At 44.8% G+C, this 21,006-nt stretch overlaps 1 protein-coding gene across 1 annotated transcript; it reads right to left on the reverse strand.

Moving 5' to 3' along the window:
- Window positions 1–4,289: 4,289 nt before the first annotated feature.
- Window positions 4,290–14,570, reverse strand: LOC122919304 (ADP-ribosylation factor 6-like). The gene is made up of 2 exons (XM_044268248.1): window positions 14,433–14,570; window positions 4,290–6,189 (listed from the first exon to the last, which is right to left on the reverse strand). The coding sequence occupies exon 2, from the start codon at window positions 6,158–6,160 to the stop codon at window positions 5,633–5,635; it is 528 nt and encodes a 175-aa protein (XP_044124183.1). The 5' UTR covers window positions 6,161–6,189; window positions 14,433–14,570; the 3' UTR covers window positions 4,290–5,632.
- Window positions 14,571–21,006: the final 6,436 nt, after the last annotated feature.

A 21,006-nucleotide genomic window follows, 5' to 3' on the forward strand; every position in this document is an offset into this window, starting at 1 on the left:
AAATCTGTCTCAAAGCAAGTCAACCGATAGTCGGTATAGGGTTAGAGAAAGGTGATGTGAAAATGCAAAAAAATAAATAACAAAAACATGCATAAAACATGTAAAAAACTAAAACACACACACACACACACACACACACACACACACACACACACAAACAAACAAACACACACAAACACACACACACACACAAACACACACGCCGAAGAAAAACACTGAAAAACTTGTACAGAACTTAAACACCACAGCTGCATTCTTCCAGAAACAGCACCACAGCTGTCAGCAGGTGGAATTGCAGCTCAGCTCCATGAATGTAACAGAAGCTGAGCTGCCATACCGCACATAACCTGAGAACAGTTGTGGCGCTGTTTCTGGAAGAAAGCAGCCAGTGATCATTTTCCATAATGTTCTTGTTAATATAAACCAAAATGCAGGGGTGGGTTCACACACAGGCTTTAATGGCGTTTTTCACCAATACTGCATTTTTAAAATATTATATATATATATATATATATATATATATATATATATATATATATATATATATATTTTTTTTTTTTTTTTTTTTTTTACTTTTGCACGCCAGCTCCAGATGTTAGCTAAAAGTCTATGGGAAATATTAAATGCCGGATATATGCTTTTTTTTTTTTTATCCCCATCTAAGTAGAGGGAAAAAATGGCTTAAAAAAAAAAGAAAAAGGCATTCTATCAAATGTGTTAAAATCGGCCCAAAAAAAAAAAATCTATATATTTTTTTTAAACGCACGCAGTATGCAAAAACAGCAGCAAACAGCTTTTATGGCTTTTTTTTTTTAGGAAATAAAAAAAGACCAGTGCAAATTTTCTGTTTGAAGGAAACTGATTTAGGTTTTTATGAGACTCGAACTTAGGCCTCTTGCACACAAACGTATTTTCTTTCTTTTTCTTTGTGGACCGTATACGGAACCATTCATTTCAATAGGTTCGCAAAAAAAAAAAAAAAAAAAAGGAAGGTACTCTGTGTGCATTCAGTTTCCGTATGTCCGTATTTACGTTCCGAAACAAATATAGAACATGTCCTGTTATTGTCCACATTACGGTCAAGGACAGGACTGTTCTATTAGGGGGCCAGCTATTCCGTTTTGCAAAATACCGAATGCACACGGACGTCATCCGGAAATTTTTGGCGGACCGCAAAATACATACGGTCGCGTGCATGAGGCCTTACAGTAATGTCCGAGTCCCTTTCAAGTGAATGGCCCTGGGCTGCAATACCAAACACAGCCACTATACAATGTATGGCACTGTGCTTTGTAAGTTGCGAGAAGGCCGAAGCGTCTTTAAAAAAGCTGATCAGAAGGGGTGTCAGGAGTCAGACCCCCACCGATTAGACCTCTAGAAAACCCCTTTAACTGGAGATCAAAATAACTTAAAGGGGTATTCCCTTATAGGACATGTATGGCATATGCACAGGGAATGCCATACAATGTCCAATAAGGAAATGCTCCTCCCTGGGAAGGCAGAGGTGACCGCACATTCGTAAGCTTTCTCCAGTCTCTTCAATGGCACTTTTAAAAAATAGCAGTCGGAGCGTGATCGCTTGGCAGTTTTTTTAAAACTGGGTATGGCAGTTGCAGAGAGAGCTGAACCTCTAGGTGTAATGGTAACGCCCCCGTTGCTCCTAGAGGCTCATTTGCATATAATAAAACATAATTTTTCTCAGCAATGCGGGCACATATGAACATGGGACCAACACAGATGCCTTCAGCTGCCAAGTGCACATGTAACAGGTCAGCCAGTGTCATAGGGACAAATCTGCTGACAGATGGGCTTTAAAACCTTCTAGCAGAAATGACTATATTGCCCATAGCAACCAATAACAGAGCAGCTCATTTTTTCCCCATTCAGTTTAAGAAATGATCTGTCATTGGTTGCTATGGGAACAAGGCAGGGTCTCCCATAGTCAGTTTTGATAAGTGGCACGCTGCAGGGCTCGGCCTGCCAGTACTATAAAAGTGACTGACCGCTGAAATTAGTGGATCGGTCACTACACTATACCGCTCTCAGTGAGGGCAGCGTAGTGCGGGTGACAGGATCCCTTTACCTAACAATATGCTGACATACTTCATATGACCCCACAAGGATCACACGACACAGCCCCTGGGTTTCTTTGTTAAAAGGAACCTGTCACCAGGAAATTCACAGGCCCCGTCTTGTAGGGCTAGCTCAGCTGAATGTAATGATGGCTTTCACCTAGCGATCCGTTGCTTCATTCTGGCGAATAAGGACTTTTAATCCATATGCAGATGAGCAGTTAAGTGCACTGGGGGCGGGCCCAAGACATTCTGTGCACCCTTGCTCCTCCTGCTTCCTCTGCTAGCTCCTCCCTCTCCTTCCTGTTTGGCAGGGCCAGATGAGATGGACTATGCAGGAACCTGGCCCTGTCAATCATGAAGGAGAGGGAGGGGGAGGAGCAAAGGTGCATACAGTGGCTTGGGCCCGCCCTTGGTGCACTTAGCTGCTCATTTGCATATGGATTCAAAGTTCTTTTTCTTTACAATGAAGCAACGGATCGCTAAGTGACAGGTGTCATTACATTCAGCTGATCAAGTCCTACAGACGTTGAAGTAAAAAAAAAAAAAACCCGGGTGCAAGTGGCATAAAAAGAGGGGTGTTTGGTGGGGCAGTGTGTGGGCGGGGCCCCGACTACATTTGCCATCATTTACGCCAGTTCTTTGGCATAAAGCGAAGACTGAAATGTCCGACAGCTAGAAGCTGGTGTAGCTTTCAGTTCAGGCACATGGACTGCCGGAGGCTGCGCCTAATTTAAGACGAGGAGTGCACCTTGGCATAATTTAAGTGCATCCTCCGGGGGCACAGGGGACATCAATGACCTTCGTAAAACCACATCGCCAGTATTTGATAAATTTCCCCCATTATGCCTGGTTTAACACCGACTTTCCTGGTGACTAGTGTTGAGCGAAGCGAGCTTTATCCGAAGTCGCTTCGTTCAAAACTTCGGAATAATACTGTACAGAGATCAGTCTCCATACAGTATTAGAATGTATGGGCTCCGATGAGCTGAAGTAAGTTATTCGCGAAGTCGCGCGTGACTTCGTTGAATAACTTCAGTAGTTGATTTTTAAAGTGGAAAACAACTTTAAAACTTCAAACCGAACTCTGCTTCGGGTCTGACTAGTACCTCGGACCGGAAGCCAAGTTCGGTTTAAAGTTTGAAAGTTGTTTTCTACTTTAAAAATCCACTACCGAAGTTATTTAACGAAGTCACGCGCAACTTCATGAATTACTTATTTCAGCTCATCTGAGCCCATACATTCTAATACTGTACGGAGACAGATCTCTGTACAGTATTATTCTGAAGTTTTGAACAAAGCGACTTCGGATGAAGCGTCCGAAGCTCGCTTCACTCCAGACTACTGGGGACAGTTAAGATTCCTTTTTTAGGTGGTCCATGGCGAGTCCAGTCCCGGTGATTATGCCATCAGGTGGTCACTGCTACAAGGGCCTCCTCCCTCCTGATTGCGACGTTAAAAAAAAGGGGGTTACGGCCAGGATCAAAGTTTTCTCTGATCCCGGCAGGAGCACGGCCGTGTATTACAACTCGCTCCAGATCACCATGACGAAAACATACTGCAGTCGTTCAGTACATACATTTTCATCATTGGTCAAGAACAAGCTAAATAAGTAATCATACGGTCACGTCTGATCAAGGCCTTTTATATTAAGGCCTCTCGTACACGACCGTATGTTCAGTCCGCACCTAATCTGCGTTTTTTTGGGCGGATCGGATGCGGACTCATTCATTTCAACAGAGCCACAAAAGATGCAGACAGCACACAGTGTGCTGTCCGCATCCGTATGTCCATTCTGCGGCTTCGCAAAAAAAAAAAAATAGAACATGTCCTATTCTTGTCCGTTTTATGAACAAGGATAGGACATTTCTAAAGTTTATTTAAATAAAAAAAATAAAAAAAAGCCAGGATCCACAATTTGCGGACCGCAACAGATACAGTCGTGTGCATGAGGACATTTTTTTAGTGTGTGGGTCCATATCAGTTCCAGGAGTAAATGCTCTTTAAATTCTAGGTAGACCTACCTGTCTTCAGGACCTGCCCAAATCACACAGCATGCACACAGCAACATACAATGACAACGCACAGCACGCACCAACAGAAAACCAAACCTGCATCATGTACACCTGGAGAGGCACGAACATGTCCCCCGTCCTCACACAAGACACCATGCAACCAGTGCACACTCCCGACACGTAGGAAGCCAAGTCTGGATGCGTTATTGAGCTTTTATTGATCAGTTGAAGCAGTATAACATGGAACAAAGTCCTATCGAAAGTAAAACAGTTTTTGGAGCAGGAGAGGCATTAGTGCGCTGGACAGGAGGGCAGAAATAAAAGAGGGAGGCTGCATAGCTCAGCAGGAAAGATTTAACCCGGTGTCAGGGCTAATGTCAGACGCTATTGCCCGGTTGCGGGCTGGAAGACTGAGCCAGACAAAATAATGGAAAAAACAAACAAAAAAAACAACGTATGTTGGCCTCGTAATCAACACTGCATTATAACCATACACTGAAGACATGGCAAAAAACTATTAACACCATGAAAGGACACAGGTCCTGGTCCATACAGTCAAGTGCAGCCGTGTCAGATTCCATTATTCTGTCTCATGCCTGTCAACGATGGGCGGCCAGTGCCGAAAGTGACGAGAAGCTCCTAATGCAGAGCTTCCAAATATAAAGGCTTAGTGTGCAAATGTCCCTAAGGAGGGAGTGGTGTTGTCGATGGGGTAAAGGCCACCGCAAGTCTCAGCCACTTAACGTGTCATGTTCCAACCTACCAACACAACAGGCGGGTTTATATTTTAGAGACGGGAACTCGAGTTTAAATCTATCTACGCACTGGTCAAGTGGAGAAACCTAAAAAAAAAAAACAACGTAAAGGTACGAGTAGAGGGAATGTCTTGGGCTAGGAAATGGAACGATGGTCAGATCAACTGGAAAACGTATGTGGAAAGGAAGGTCATTGACCGTGGGCGGAATGGAGGGATGTTCTGAGCTGGAGAACCTCCCTGTGCCATGATAAGACATGTAGGACAGCCCCTTTAAGAGTTGACCAAGCGCTTGACAGTACAGGCACCAGTATGAGAAACGACATGTTCGGAGGCGACCGTAACACTGAAACATTCATCCTGCCCAGGCGTTGCCAATTGCCATTTATTCCATTTTGGTCGGAAATGATATCTAAATAGCGGGCTGCCGTGTGATTTACGCTGCTGAGCAAGAGGTAATCAGCCCTTTTTTTGTTGCTAATATTAGGGAGACAGACAAAGCCTTGGTTGCTGAGGTCTGAAAGGAAGAGCGCACGCTCCTCCGTGTTAATCGCTGCACACTACTTATTAAGGCAAATATCGCAGGGGGCTGTCGGCGAACGAGCAATGTCCCTCGCAGCCCCGCAACTCCCTTTCAACTTCCATTACGTAACAAAACGGGTCAGACACGTTTGGTCGAGGAGGATCGCTCCTTCGAAGCTCCTCTGCTAAACCGATAAAATCAAAAAGAGAGGAGAAAACCAAAAAAATCGTATATATTAAAAAAATAAATCACCATAAAAAGAGGAATTTTAGGATTTGTAGTTTGATGTTAGCCACATGAGGCCCTCGTACAGTCCCTCTCCAGTGTTGGCACAAGATGGCTGGACGTACCAGTTCCTGTCCCTTATGCGGGTTAGTCCCAGCTTTTCCTGGATTTCATGAGGCTTCATGGCATCCACCAGGTCCTGTTTATTGGCGAAAATCAGAATGATGGCATCCCTCATTTCCCGGTCGTTAATGATGCGGTGGAGTTCTTGCCTCGCCTCATCGATGCGATCTCGGTCGGCACAGTCCACCACAAAGATGAGGCCCTGTGTGCCTGTGTAATAGTGCCGCCACAGGGGACGGATCTTGTCCTGGCCGCCAACGTCCCATACGTTGAACTTGACATTCTTATAGGTCACCGTCTCCACGTTGAAGCCGACCGTGGGAATGGTTGTGACGGACTGTCCCAGCTTTAGCTTGTACAGGATGGTCGTCTTCCCGGCCGCATCTAGGCCCAACATCAATATTCGCATCTCTTTGTTCCCAAACACCCTGGATAGCATATGCCCCATGATGGTGGCTTAGAGTCCATACAGCTGGGCTAGAGAGGGAGAGACAAAAAACACAGGGCTCATAAATAATCCAAAAACTGAAAAATATCACAACACTCTTAGAATCCTTGTCCATGAATCAATCTCTTCTGTCAAGTTGTTGAAGGAGCTGCGCAAGAAATGGCAGCTGACCCCATTCGCTTGAGTTCTCCTGCTCAGTGGGTGGCCAGGGTGATGCTCTGCAGACCAATTTTTACATTAGTCAGCCTGGGGAAAAACACGCTCTGTGTGACTGCTGTATTTCCTGGACTGAACAGTGCGCCTGTGCCCCGAACTTACAGCATCATCATATTCTATGATGCTGTGTGTTCCTGCCTGACCGTGGCTCTCCTGTACTGTACTCACAGCATTAAGTCAGTACAGTAGACCCGCAGTCTGGCAGGAACACACGGCATCATAGATCATTAGGATGCTGTGAGTTTGAGAAAAAAGAGGAGCAGTTTTCGGTACAAGAAATACAGCCAGAAGGTGTTTCCCAAATTGGCCTTAGAGGGAACACAGCACTGAATCGGCACTGTGCGTCTTCATTCTCAGGATAAAAAGGTTGGACCCCCCACCACCACCAAAGTGATTGGTTATCCTCCTAAGAATAGGAATAACCCTTTAACTAATTCTTAAAAGGGGTTTGCAGGCAGATAGGTCATTAATATACAGGTCCTTCTAAAAAAATTAGCATATTGTGATAAAGTTCATTATTTTCTGTAATGTACTGATAAACATTAGACTTTCATATATTTAAGATTCATTACACACAACTGAAGTAGTTCAAGCCTTTTATTGTTTTAATATTGATGATTTTGGCATACAGCTCATGAAAACCCACATTTCCCATCTCAAAAAATTAGCATATTTTATCCGACCAATAAAAGAAAAGTGTTTTTAATACAAAAAAAGTCAACCTTCAAATAATTATGTTCAGTTATGCACTCAATACTTGGTCGGGAATCCTTTTGCAGAAATGACTGCTTCAATGCGGCGTGGCATGGAGGCAATAAGCCTGTGGCACTGCTGAGGTGTTATGGAGGCCCAGGATGCTTCGATAGCGGCCTTAAGCTCATCCAGAGTGTTGGGTCTTGCGTCTCTCAACTTTCTCTTCCCAATAACCCACAGATTCTCTATGGGGTTCAGATCAGGAGAGTTGGCAGGCCAATTGAGCACAGTAATACCATGGTCAGTAAACCATTTACCAGTGGTTTTGGCACTGTGAGCAGGTGCCAGGTCGTGCTGAAAAATGAAATCTTCATCTCCATAACCCTGGGTTCACACCTGAGCGTTTCTCAAACGCGCGTTTTTGTCGCGCGTTTTTTGTAATAGTAAACGCGCGTTTGACGCGCGTTTGTGTGATTGACTGCAGTGTCCTATGGCCACAAACGCGTGTCAAAACGCCCCAAAGAAGCTCAAGTACTTGTTTGAGCGTCGGGCGTTTTACAGCGCGTTCGTACGCGCTGTAAAACGCCCAGGTGTGAACCATTCCCATAGGGAAGCATTGGATTTCATGTCTTGAGCGTTTTACAGCGCGTTTGAACGCGCTGTAAAACGCTCAGGTGTGAACCCAGGGTAAAGCTTTTCAGCAGATGGAAGCATGAAGTGCTCCAAAATCTCCTGATAGCTAGCTGCATTGACCCTGCCCTTGATAAAACACAGTGGACCAACACCAGCAGCTGACATGGCACCCCAGACCATCACTGACTGTGGGTACTTGACACTGGACTTCAGGCATTTCCCTCTTCCCAGTCTTCCTCCAGATTCTGACACCTTGATTTCCGAATGACATGCAAAATTTGCTTTCATCCGAAAAAAGTACTTTGGACCACTGAACAACAGTCCAGTGCTGCTTCTCTGTAGCTGTTTCAAAAGTGGCTTGACCTGGGGAATGCGGCACCTGTAGCCCATTTCCTGCACACGCCTGTACACGGGGGCTCTGGATGTTTCTACTCCAGACTCAGTCCACTGCTTCCGCAGGTCCCCCAAGGTCTGGAATCAGTCCTTCTCCACAATCTTCCTCAGGGTCCGGTCACCTCTTTTCGTTGTGCAGCGTTTTCTGCCACACTTTTTCCTTCCCACAGACTTCCCACTGAGGGGCCTTGATACAGCACTCTGGGAACAGCCTATTCGTTCAGAAATTTCTTTCTGTGTCTTACCCTCTTGCTTGAGGGTGTCAATGATGGCCTTCTGGACAGCAGTCAGGTCGGCAGTCTTACCCATGATTGCTGTTTTGGGTAATAACCCAGGCTGGGAGTTTTTAAAAGCCTCAGAAATCTTTTGCAGGTGTTTAGAGTTAATTAGTTGATTCAGATGATTAGGTTAATAGCTCGTTTAGAGAACCTTTTCATGATATGCTAATTTTTTGAGATAGGAATTTTGGGTTTTCATGAGCTGTATGCCAAAATCATCAATATTAAAACAATAAAAGGCTTGAACTACTTCAGTTGGTGTGTAATGAATCTAAAATATATGAAAGTCTAATGTTTATCAGTACATTACAGAAAATAATGAACTTTATCACAATATGCTAATTTTTTTAGAAGGACCTGTATGCTGCCTGGAAAACCCCTTTAAGACCATTTTATATGGGCCAAGGATCAAGGCAATTATTGGGAACGAGCATTCGTTTCCGACTACTCTGTGTAAATGTGCCGTGTAATTCTTATGCAGCACATAAAATCACTGCTTGCTGGCAGCAGGTCGCCCTGTGTACAGGGATGTGCTGTCGGCAAACAATGAAGGCCTATAGGAATGAGTGATCGCAGCAGTGCAGGTGACTACAGCATGTACCGTAAGTGCAGTTCTACCTGAGATCAACGATCAGGCAATTATCAGGAACAAATGGCTTGCTCCTGATAACTGCCCATGTTAAAGGGCCCTAACTTACACGGGTTTCTGAATAACCTGGGTGAAAATAAGGCTACTTTCACACCTGCGTTCGGTGCAGATCCGTCTTGTATCTGCACACACGGATCCGCACCGATAATACAAATGCTTGCATCCGTTCAGAACGGATCCGTGTGCATTATTCATAAAAAAAAAAGTCCAAGTCAAAACGGATCCGTCTTGACTTACACTGAAAGTCAATGGGGGATGGATCCGTTTTCAATTGCACCATATTGTGTCAGTGAAAACGGATCTGTCCCCATTGAATTACATTGTAAGCCAGGACGGATCCGTTTGGCTCCGCATTGTCAGGCGGACCCCAAAACACTGCAAGCTGCGTTTTGGTGTCTGCCTCAAAAGTGGAACGGAGACCAAACGGAGGCAAACCGATGCATTCTGAACAGATCCTTATCCTTTTATAATGCATTGGGGCTGAACTGATCCGTTTTGGGCCGCTTGTGAGAGCCCTGAAACGGATCTCACAAGCGGACCCAGAAACGCCAGTGTGAAAGTAGCCTAACTTGGAATTCATTACAGTAGCCTCAGCTCCTTCTCTAGTGAACTCCTAGTCAATACAGACATAGAGATAACACAAGGTAGACAAACTTTAAAGCCCATCTGTCAGCAGTTTTGTACCTATGACACGGGCCGACCTGTTACATGTGCGTTTGGCAGCTGAAGACATCTGTGTTGGTCCCATGTTCATATGTGCCCTCATTGATGAAAAAAATTATGTTTTAATATATGCAAATGAGCCTCTAGGAGCAACGGGGGCGTTACCAATACACCTAGAGGCTCTGCTCTCTCTGCCGCACCCTCTGCACTTTGACAAGGCCAGGTGTGATGATGTTTACACTGCCTGGCCCTGTCCAAGTGCAGAGAGCGCGGCCGTTGTAGAGAGAGCAGAGCCTCTAGGTGTAATGGCAACGCCCCCGTTGCTCCTAGAGGCTCATTTGCATATATCAAAACATCATTTTTCTCAGCAATGCGGGCACATATGAACATGGGACCAACACAGATGTCTCCAGCTGCCAAGCGCACATGTAACAGGTCAGCCAGTGTCATAGGGACAAATCTGCTGACAGATGTTTTAAGGTCTCGTGTAAGAGTCATGCATGTAAGAATACAAAGAACACTAGGGGCTCATCTGTACACAGTGACCCCTTTGCGAATGGAGTAAAAAGTTAAAAAAAATAAAATAAAAATTGTATTCCGAGTATGGGCCGGAATACAGAGGAGACTAAAGGTACGATGGAGTCAGAAATCGCAATGCAATGACCTATAGTCTGTTAGACGAAAACAAAGCGCCCTACATCTCACTACACATGGACGGAACCAATGCCACCCAAAACAGAGCGCCGAAGAAATGGAGTGGGAACAAGCACAGACAATGGGTTCTCTGTATCCAAAGGTCAGAGGAGTTATTACTGCCGGAGACACAACGCTTGTGTACAAACCAATAGCTCTTCCTCTGCGCAATCATTTTCTTACAAGTCACATACACACTCAATCCAAATGAAGTTAAAATTCAAGAAGGGATGGAGGGGGGGACGCGAGCACACGGGCGCCCATTAGGCACCTGCATCCCCATAATACACAGCATCTCCCCTGCTCAAAGCTAAGGGGTTGGATGTCAATTCAAACTGCGCAGCCATCTACACGGCACAGGATTTATATTTTGGAGCAGTTTGGGGTTATTTTATGTAGAAAGGAAAATCTCTGCTCTGAACAAACTTGTTAGAAGGGTCCCTAGAAATACTAATTGTTTGGACCCCCATTGATCACTGTTAATCTGTGGAGAAATCTGGCAGCGCCACCACAGGGGAAATTGGATGTAGTCCCATCTGAGCATCGTTGGTACAGCAATAGGATATGCCATAAATGTCCGATAGATGCGGGTGCAACCGCTGTGACCTGCACCTATCTCAAGAATGGAGAGCACACCGAGCACACGCGGCGTCCTCTCCATGCACTGCTATGGCACTTCTGAAAATCGGAAAGTGAGCATGCTTGGTATTTTCGGAAGTACCATAGGAGTAAACGGAGAGGAAGCCACGCCCCTCCATTCACCACTATGGGACTTCCACGAGCAAGGCTTCCTCTCCACTCCTCTTCAGGACCCCATTCTTCAGGTAGGAGCAGGTCCCAGAAATGGGAGACATGCACCTATAGGACATAGGTATGATATAAATGTCCCAAATGGGGATACTCCTTTAAAGTGCATCTGTCAGCAGGTTTGTGCCTATAGCACATATGAACATGGGACCAACACAGATGTCTTCAGCTGCCAAGCGCACATGTAACAGGTCAGCCAGGTTCATAGGTACAGATCTGCTGACAGATGGGCTTTAAAGGGGTTTGCCAGGTTAATGTTTGGTAGGTCAACTGCAGAAAATGTCAAAATAATAAAATTAAACTTTAACCTGCCTTCGCATCCACTCCGATCCAGCTCAGTCCCTTCCACCGGGCTGCAGCCGTTGACGTACTGTTTTAGCTGCAGAGGCAACATTTAGTATACCGCTGCAGCCAATCAAAGGATTCAGTAGTCTTGTACTGTACACCCCTTTAAGGTGAAGTACTAGACATACAAGCCGTTTGACTAAGGCTAGGTCTACACGACGACAATAAGTTGCGTGACATTTTGTTGCACTAATGTCGCGCGACAATTTTTATAATGGCAGTCTATGGTGTCGCACTGCAACATGCGACATGCTGCGACTCCAACGCAACAGTCGCAGAAAAATCCATCTCGAATGTTTTTTTTGCGACTGTCGCATGTTGCAGTGCGACACCATAGACTGCCATTATAAAAATTGTCGCGCGACAAATGTCGTCGTGCAGACCTAGCCTAAAACAACACGGACATTACTAAAAGTAATTGACATCAAAGGCTAACAAGAAACACAGCAGAATGCAGTGCCGAGAAGCCATGGAACAGGAAATCCCGGGCGTGAAAATGGGTGGGGTCGTCCTATGGAACCACAACTGAAAATCATGGGGGGGGCATTGTTATGTCAGATGACATCATCAGAAATCTGGACAGACGTGTGTGAACAGCAAATTCTCTGTGTGGATTCCAAATTGCAAATGTGAAATCATACAGCGCAACACACATGTACGGGGGTCTTCAAATCCCCATTCACACCTATTCTGCTAATTTTAATATCTGCAATGCAAAGAGTGGAATCCAGAGCAAAATCTGCAAGAATCATGGTCTGAAGTCATGTGAACGGTGAAGATGGACCCCAACATGATGTCACATGCATGGGATAACTATTTTTAAGGGGATGTCCCAATATTAAAACCTATCCGCAGGATTGGGAATAAGTGTCTGATCCTAGAGCTTGGACCCCACCCATCACAACAACTGGGGTCCGAAACGGAGAGGGTAGAACATTAAAGGGCTTGTGTCATCTGGGATATGCCATCAGATAGGTACGGGCCCCCGAAAGTGAAGGACACACTCTCCATTAGGGGAGCGCTCATGCAAGGTGCAATCTCCTTCAGGGCTCATTCAGTTGGCAGTATGCTGTCCGCAGAAACGCGGATGCGTTGTTTTTTTTTTTTTTGCGGACCGTTCCGCTTGTCCGCAAAAAAAAAAAAACAGATTGCATTCCGCATTTTTGCGGACCCGTAGACTTCAAAGGGGCCATGTCCTGATTTTCACTGACAAGTATGGGACATGTTTTATTTGTATTGCAGAGCTTTAAGACTGAAGAAAAGGGCCGCATAGAAGTGAATGGGTTTGCATCTAATTCGCAAAATTGCGGATCAGATGCGGAAAGCAAAATACGGCTGTCTAAATGAGCCCTCACTGACAGGTGGGAACTGCCCCTATCGGACATTGGCGGCATCTCCCCTATCATTATGACACCAATGTCTCAGATAAAACAGCCCCTTTAAATCTTGGGACAACCCCTTTAATCAGGGGGCCCTGTGCTAAAATAGTACGCTTAATTTATCAAGGGTGGGGGGGCTCATTATAGGGCTACTTTTACCATGACTCTAGTCCAGGGTCAGCAACCTCCAGCCCACAAGCTGCTGTTAAACTACAACTCCCAGCATGCTCCATTCACTTCAATGGGCGTTCCAAGAACACGGGGGGACCCATTCTTAAGGTCGGTGGGCATCCCACTAATTTAATAGTTATCCCCTATCCTGTGGGAAGGGATACACTTGACCAGAATACCCCTTTAATCCATAAACTAGTCAAAAACTCTACAACTTCTTATCTACTTTGAGTTTCAGTTCTCCAAGGTTTTCAATATCTCCGCTCACTGTCAGTGAATGGAACACTGGCACTTAGGGCTTGTTCAAATCTGCGGATCTGAACAGACAACTTTCTTTCCCCATTTTTATTTTTTGGGGTTCTTCTGACAGAATAACGGGAAAGTCAGCCCAGATGTGAACAAAGCCTTGCGCAGCGCAAATACTTCTCACAGCTGAGAGTTCGCTACAATGGTATCCAGTCTAAAGAACCCTCAAGAAGCTATACCAAGCAGGAGCACAAATCCCCGTCCTGCGCCGATGGTTCGCTACAATGTATCAGAAATGTCCAGACCGGATACGACGTAGGTAGTGTTGAGCGAACCTGGTTTTTTTAAGTTCTGCGTCCAAAGTTCGGGTTATCAAAGAATCCCGTTATGGATTCCAAATTCCGTTATGGTCCGTAGTAGCGGAATCCATAACGGGATTCTTCGATAACCTGAACCCGAACTTTGGACGCAGAACTTAAAAAACAGGTTCGCTCAACACTAAACGTAGGCAAACTACCAGCTGTGAGAAGTATAAGGCGTGTACCTAGCTTCTCGGGACTGTTTTGCATTCAATGACAGCAAGCAGAGGTTACAAAAAAGGCGAGGAACTGAAGCACAAGTATACTAGGAAGTTGCAGAACTTTAGTTATACATGGATTTAAGTGTATTTTCGTGAGACTGGACAACCCCTTTAAATAACATCGCTCTCCCCTCCTCCGCTAGGACTGGACCCCTGCAGGGCACAGGGGGTCACTGAGAGATATAGCGGACCCCTGAAAGGTGACTTACAAGTCAAAATGCTCATCCAGTCTTTACCCAGGGACCTGTGAATGGTAGGTGCCCTATTACACATACTTTATCTGCAATAATCCCAACCATTCTGCATAATTCTGTAGACAATCACCCCCATCATCCAGGATAAGCACCACCACCACGCCCAGTCCACTCTTACACATGCACATGACAAACAATAGGCAATTATTAAAAAGCCAACACATGCAGCCCAGACAGCGCACAGCTGTGACATGACAGCCTGCCCCACCATCCCCCCTCCACAGTGCCGAATTCCTCCCCGCACCCCTATACATACAGAACCGAGCACATACATTGCCCCTGTGTCACAGCTGATGCTGGCTCTCTACGGGTCCCGGCTCTTGATCCGGAATCGGAAGGGCGGCGGGCAGCAGAACCACACCGAAACCAGTCGCGCATGCGCACTAACACGCCCACCCAGCGCACTGCCATCATACTGCTATAGCGCACCTACTGCGCATGCCCCATGCCCTCGCCCTGGTTCAAGCCGTAGTACTGCGCAGGCGCAATGTTAGCAGTCACGCCTACTGTCTCACCGGCACAATGTCCATTCAAAAAGGCTTTTTTGGTGGCCCGTCTGCGCATGCGCTTTCCCTCTTGCTTCATATGAGCTGTAGTTGCCCTTTGGAGCAAAAAATCTAAAAGTTGCCCACGTGTATAGTATCTTACTGCACTTATACCCACAATGATAAATAAAAAAAAAATATATATATATATATATCATTTTCCTCAGTAGTGTCATTGCAATCAGTGGCAAGATATAAGAAAAGATCCTGTAAACCTAGTCGTGGGACGTTCAGGACGTGGCTGTGCTACCGGAGAGCACCAGGTGGCTTATTAGGCCACAGCTGCCTCATATTTCATTAATAAAGACTGCATAGTATGGTCCGGCCTACATTATTAGGGCTCTTGCACATGAACGTGCGCCTGGCCGTGGCTATATTGCGGCCCCCAAATAGTGGGGCCACAATATATACGAGCCTCGGCCGTTTTCTGCACCGTATCACAGGATGCGAACCCATTTACTTGAAAGGACCCGCAATCCGGAAGGTACGGTGAGGAACCGAGGCATGGAAGCACTGTGGAGTGCTTCCGTGGGGTTTCTATCCGTGCCTCCGCACTGCAAAAAAAGTAGTGAATGGGTCCATATACGGCGGACACGTTTGTGTGCATGAGCCCTTAGGGTCCATTCACAGGTCCGCAGTACACCCGGCTGGCACCCCCATAGAATTGCGGAACGGGTGCGCACAACACTTGCGGACGTGTGAATGGAGCCATTAGGGTGTGTGCCCGGTCGTATTCCCCTGCAGATTTCCTCATGTATTCCACTCCAAAATCTGCACCAAATCCACCTTCTATTGTTTTCATTGTTCATAAAGCTGCAGATTTCAAATCTGCTTCAAGAAGGGACCTGTCCCTGTGTGGAAACGGACGCTAAAACCACGTCGGGTGTCCTGCATGCAGATCCGTGGAATTTAAAATATAAGGGCTCATGCACATGACTGTATTTTGCGGTCCGCAAAAAACGAATCCGCAAAAAATACACATGATGTCCATGTGCATTCCGTATTTTGCGGAACGAAACAGCTGGCCCCTAATAGAACAGCTTGTCTGTAATCCGGACAATAATAGGACATGTTCTATATTCTATTTTTTGGCGGAAAACGGACATATGGACATATCGTATGCACACGGAGTAGCTTCAGTTTTTTTTTTGCAGACCCATTGAAATGAATGGTTCCGCATACGGTCTGCAAATAAAATGGAACGGACAAGGAAAGAAAATAAGTTTGTGCGCATGAGCCCTAAATCTGCACCAGAAAACCGGAGTCTGCGTCTGCCTCAGATTTCTGATGCAGATTCTGCGACAAATATACCACACTTCTGCAGTGTGAGCATACCCTTAGGGTAGGACCACGCGGGGCCGAATTTTTTTCCGCTGTAGATCTCGCCGTGGTTCTGAAAGGTATTTGGAAATATATATTTAATAAAGTAAGATTTAAGTATTTTTATTTTCTTAATTCCAGGAGAACCGCTTCAATATAAGATATGTGGAGGTCCAGCACAAAAATACGGAAACTGTACAGTGTATAGCGCCGGAAGCAGAAGGTCCCGTCCATTGTGTGGTGACTGTGCCTGGTTCTGCAGCTCAGCTTCCATTCAAGTGAGTCACGTGAAGTCATAACTCAAAGGACATGAAAGTCTATTATCCGAATGGCCTGTATATGGGATGACCAGCACTTTGGTGATCGACATGTGCTCCATCTGCTCCCCCTCACCCTCCATTTCCTCTCCGGCCAGTACTATTGTACTGTCTGTGGTCAGACAGTGCTGTGGCCATCTGCTCGAGCTTTTAGTCTTTAGTTACTTCTGTCTGATAGATGTTGTGAATTGGAGATTTATTGATTCTGAACACTGTTAGATTACTTGGAGGAGTACTTGCAATAAGATTTTGATCTAAGCTCCTGTTGAGGGGTTTCGGGTGTGGCAGCAGCTGTAATATGGACCCTAACATGCATCCATGTTGCAGATGTGTGAAACAGGCCAAAAGTAGGGACACCACAAGTATATTCGTTTCAGGAGCCTGCCCATGATACCGCTGCATGATCCACACGAGGCAGAAGCCAGCAGCCAGCTCAGACATCTCAGCTTGGACAATACAGAATCCCAAGTCTGCAACACATGCAAGAAAATGGCTAACATGTTTCAGGCTTCTAAGAGTAGAAGCTTAAAACGCGTAAGCAATTTCCTTAGGTCTCATTCACACAACCGGATGTATTTTGCGGTCTGCAAATTTTGGATCAGCAAAATATGCATACTGTCCATGTTGCATTCGCATTTTTTGCAGACCTTTTGACTTAAATGAGTTCACGGTCCACATTTTGCGGCCAAGTATAGGATATGTTCTATCCATTTGCGGAATGGACACATGGATGCGGAAAGCACATGTATCGGTGTGTGTTTTCCCCATCTGTATGTCCAGACCACTGACCCATTGAATTTAGTGGGTCTGCAAAAAAAATTATGCGGATGGCACACGGACCGCATGCATGTGCATGAGGCCTTTTCAGATATGTTATAATGTCCTCAATGTTTCCTTGATTTTACACCCCACTGTGTAGACCAAGCAGGTCTGCTAAGATAAAAGTGAATATAATCAAAAGGGCATCTGCCAGCAGATTTGTACCTATGAAACTGGTTGACCTGTTACATGTGCCCACATTTCTGAGAAAAAATGATGTTGTAATATGTGGAATTGAGCCTCTAGGAGCAACGGGGGCGTTACCATTACACCTAGAGACTCTGCTCTCTCTGCAACTGCTGTGCCCTCTGCTCTTTGATTGACAGGGCCAGGCAGTGAAACCGTTGTCACACCTGGACCTGTCAATCAAACTTTGCATGTGGTGTGAACTGTATTATATCTCCAGTGACAGTATTGAGCTATTGCCAAGGCAATCCTGCTCACAGTAGAAGTATGTAATGTTGTTTCTATATATATTTTTATATATTCCCAGTATTTCTATTAAATGTTATTTATAACCTATTTATTTCCTTATTCTTAGCCTAGAGCGCCGAATATATTTTACTTGTTTTTTTTTAATACATTTGCTCTTTTAGTACTTGAGCTTAGTCAGAGCATGTGGTGAGCCTCTTATCCTTACATTATAATAAATATGATATTAGAAACAGAAATTGTGCAAATGTACCGTAAACTATTGTTCCTCAGTTCTAAGACTTTGAAGAATAAGAATAATTACTGCTCCACATAACTCCTACAGCTTGTGGTGTTAAAGATTTATAGGAGTAATGGAACAGATATGGTCCTATGGCAAAACTATCCAGAGGACCGTCCTCCATCTATACAGAATATGTCCTCAAAATCCTTAATTATATCAAAAACCTGTCAGTGCACACACAGGACATATCAGGGCACGCAATATTTTTGGGAAATTAGCCCATAAGTAAAAGAGCCGAATGACAAGTTATTGGCTCCAAAGTCACTTCCAAACGGAGTTGTCTTCTGACAGACCATTGGGGACAATATTGTGAGATCAGATCCTGGGGATCATAATAGTGTGTAATGGCAGAAGAACGTGCTAAATGGCTTACCTTAAGCCGCATGTAGTTGCCCCCCCCCCGGATACCCCTGGGTAGCTGTTTAAACAGGTTAGGTGGCCACAGCTTTTCCAAGATGGCGCTTCTGTCTTCTAGTGCTCATGTGCTGAAAGCAATTATTGCAAGTGCTGATAATGGACATCCTGGGAAGTGATGAATGTCCTGTTCTGTACCTGCCCCGTGCTCACCATTTTCAATGCATGTGCAGTGGAAAATAGGGACACCATCTTGGAAAAACGCTATGGATGGCGGCACCTATTTACACCTCAAGTCCTGGTGACCAGGGCTGTGGTCGAACACCTTTATGTGGGCTAAGGAAGCATGAAGGCCATTTAGCAGGTTTTTATTGAAAACTAGGTTCAAAGCAGCCAACCCCTTTTAAAAGTTAAAGCCACCCACTTGTTCAAGAAAAAAAAAATGGGGGAACGAACAGAACAGTTACCTGGTACCCTCCTTTTCATCTTTTTAATTGCAGATCCCTCAATTCCTGGGTTCCTCTTGGGTGTATATTGTAACCCAAGACACATCTGCCATTGGATTGGCCAGCACTGCTCACGTGAACAGTGCTGGCCAATCCAAGAGCAGGGCTGGAAAAGCAGGAAGAGTCTTGGGCTTCCGAAGCACAGTGTGGATCAAGCAGTCTGAGAAGTGGTGTGGCCATCTTGGAGGACAGAAGAAGAGCCCAATTAGCAGATCTGCATCTAAAAAGATGAAAAGGAAGTTACCAGATAAGTTCCCCAGTTATTATGATTTTTTGTTCTTAAACGAGGGGTCCCTTTGACATTCTCTCCACTGCAGTCCTGGACAAAGCCACAATAATAACCACACGTAAGCAACGTGTACACATTTAAGAGCATTTATTGCAATGATGCCCTACACAACAATGTCTTAAACTAGTGCAAAGTAGAAATACATTGATATAGTTTATGAAGAACTGAAGCAACGTTTATCATACAGTGGAGGTATCATCTCATATGAAACATTTCGATGAGGGTCTTCGAGACACCACCACCGAGATGGGCAACATCATACAGCTGTATTAACCAGCACTGCACTACAGCAGTCACTGCATAATCAGTCATGTACATACATATTATCCTCTATAGTGAAACTTGCAGACAATCTGTAGTGACGTGGCTGTGCTCTTATGTGTGGCAATAAATTCCTATTGATCGTGAATCTGTGGTTGCTTTACCTTCTTCTGTGCAGCATGCAGTTTGTCCCTACATGCACGGCTGTCATAGCTGAGCAATTATCTGTGATTCTTCTTGTAGCTTCCTAGACATATGTCCCATGCATCGAGGAGTGTAAACGTGTCTGAGTGTAATCACATCCCTGCTGCTCACTGGATCCTGACGAGAGAGCGGTAGCAACAAGGTTTTCTTTACCAAGTGCCGCTGTGAGTTGCTTACCTGCATCAACAATCTTTATCTAATAATTTAACGGTCTATCATTTTAATATTGCTATAATTAAAAGTAATGTTTTAGTATAACAATTGATCACTGTTTCAGTTGTTTTTTTGTAATCACATCCCGCCTGCCTGAAGAAGCTTTTTTTAAGTTTATTCTAAGACACAAGCTCAAGTTAAACAGGTCTCCACAACTAGACATGCTAAATGTGTTACTGCTATTTCTGTAAACACACAAATGTGCGATGACTTGTCTTCTATCTAAAGTGAGAATCACACTGGTCTGGTTAAAGGTAGATCAAGAACAAAACTGAACATTTTATCCAGTACTTTCTGATTCTTGTGCATAAATGGAGAGTCTATCAGAGGCTTCCTGTACCAACCATTCAACCATGTCCTTCACCTCCTCTCTTAGGGATACTAAATCCCTGCTGTCACATCCCATATCATCATCTTCACTACTGACAGATGCATAGAGGGTATTTGGTTGCTGGTAAGTAGGGTCCACAGGGTTTTTTGTTGATGTTAGCACCTCTTTTTGCAACCCAAGGACTTTTGTGTGTTCTTCCTCAGAAAATTCACAGGTAAGGATGTTGTTGGATGTAGTCTTCTTCCTGACAGATGCTGGGAGCTCTTTGTTCTCTTCGGAACCCAATGTTCTCTTTGACGATGAATCCTGTAGTTGAGATGTTTCTGAGATCACAGATTCTTGATTTAAGATGGTTGCAGGTTAGTCCTTGATTAGATATGTTATTTGTAAAATTTTGCTCATCTTGAACGTCTGAAGAGACCCCCTCATTGTTGTCTTCAAATTCTTCCAAAGTTTTTCCCTGAGTGTCCTTCATAATGTATTGGTTGCCTAGTTTTGAAATCTCTTTCCTAGTGTTTTCCACTTGACTCTCCTGTATCAAGTTGTTCTTTTGGTCACCACTTATCCTAATGTGGCCCTCCTTCTCTTGATTGTTTTCTGCTTTGTCAGACCTATCATCTTGACTATCCCACTCATTTATGTCTTCTTCTCTAGTTCCTTCCTCCTATCTGCCCATCTTGTTCTGACAAGTTCCTTGTGTCCTCCAGGTCTTCCTCCAGACACTGTTGTTCTGACAAATTACTTTCACTATTTCCCACTTTTTCTGTATGACCTTCTTGTTCAGGAAAATAATTCACAGCATCCTCCAATTTACCCGAATTACACTTGTTTTCTGAAATGATATGTTGCATTGCACCCACTGATTCTTCAGCGTCGGTAGTCACAATACCATGATTGTCCTGGCTGGCTAAGATTTTTTCCATCACCTCCTCGTCTTGGTTAGATATGTGTTTTTCCTTATTTTTCACCTCT

The sequence above is a fragment of the Bufo gargarizans genome, chromosome 9, assembly GCF_014858855.1.
Source record: "Bufo gargarizans isolate SCDJY-AF-19 chromosome 9, ASM1485885v1, whole genome shotgun sequence".
In the NCBI taxonomy this organism is placed as follows: domain Eukaryota; kingdom Metazoa; phylum Chordata; class Amphibia; order Anura; family Bufonidae; genus Bufo; species Bufo gargarizans.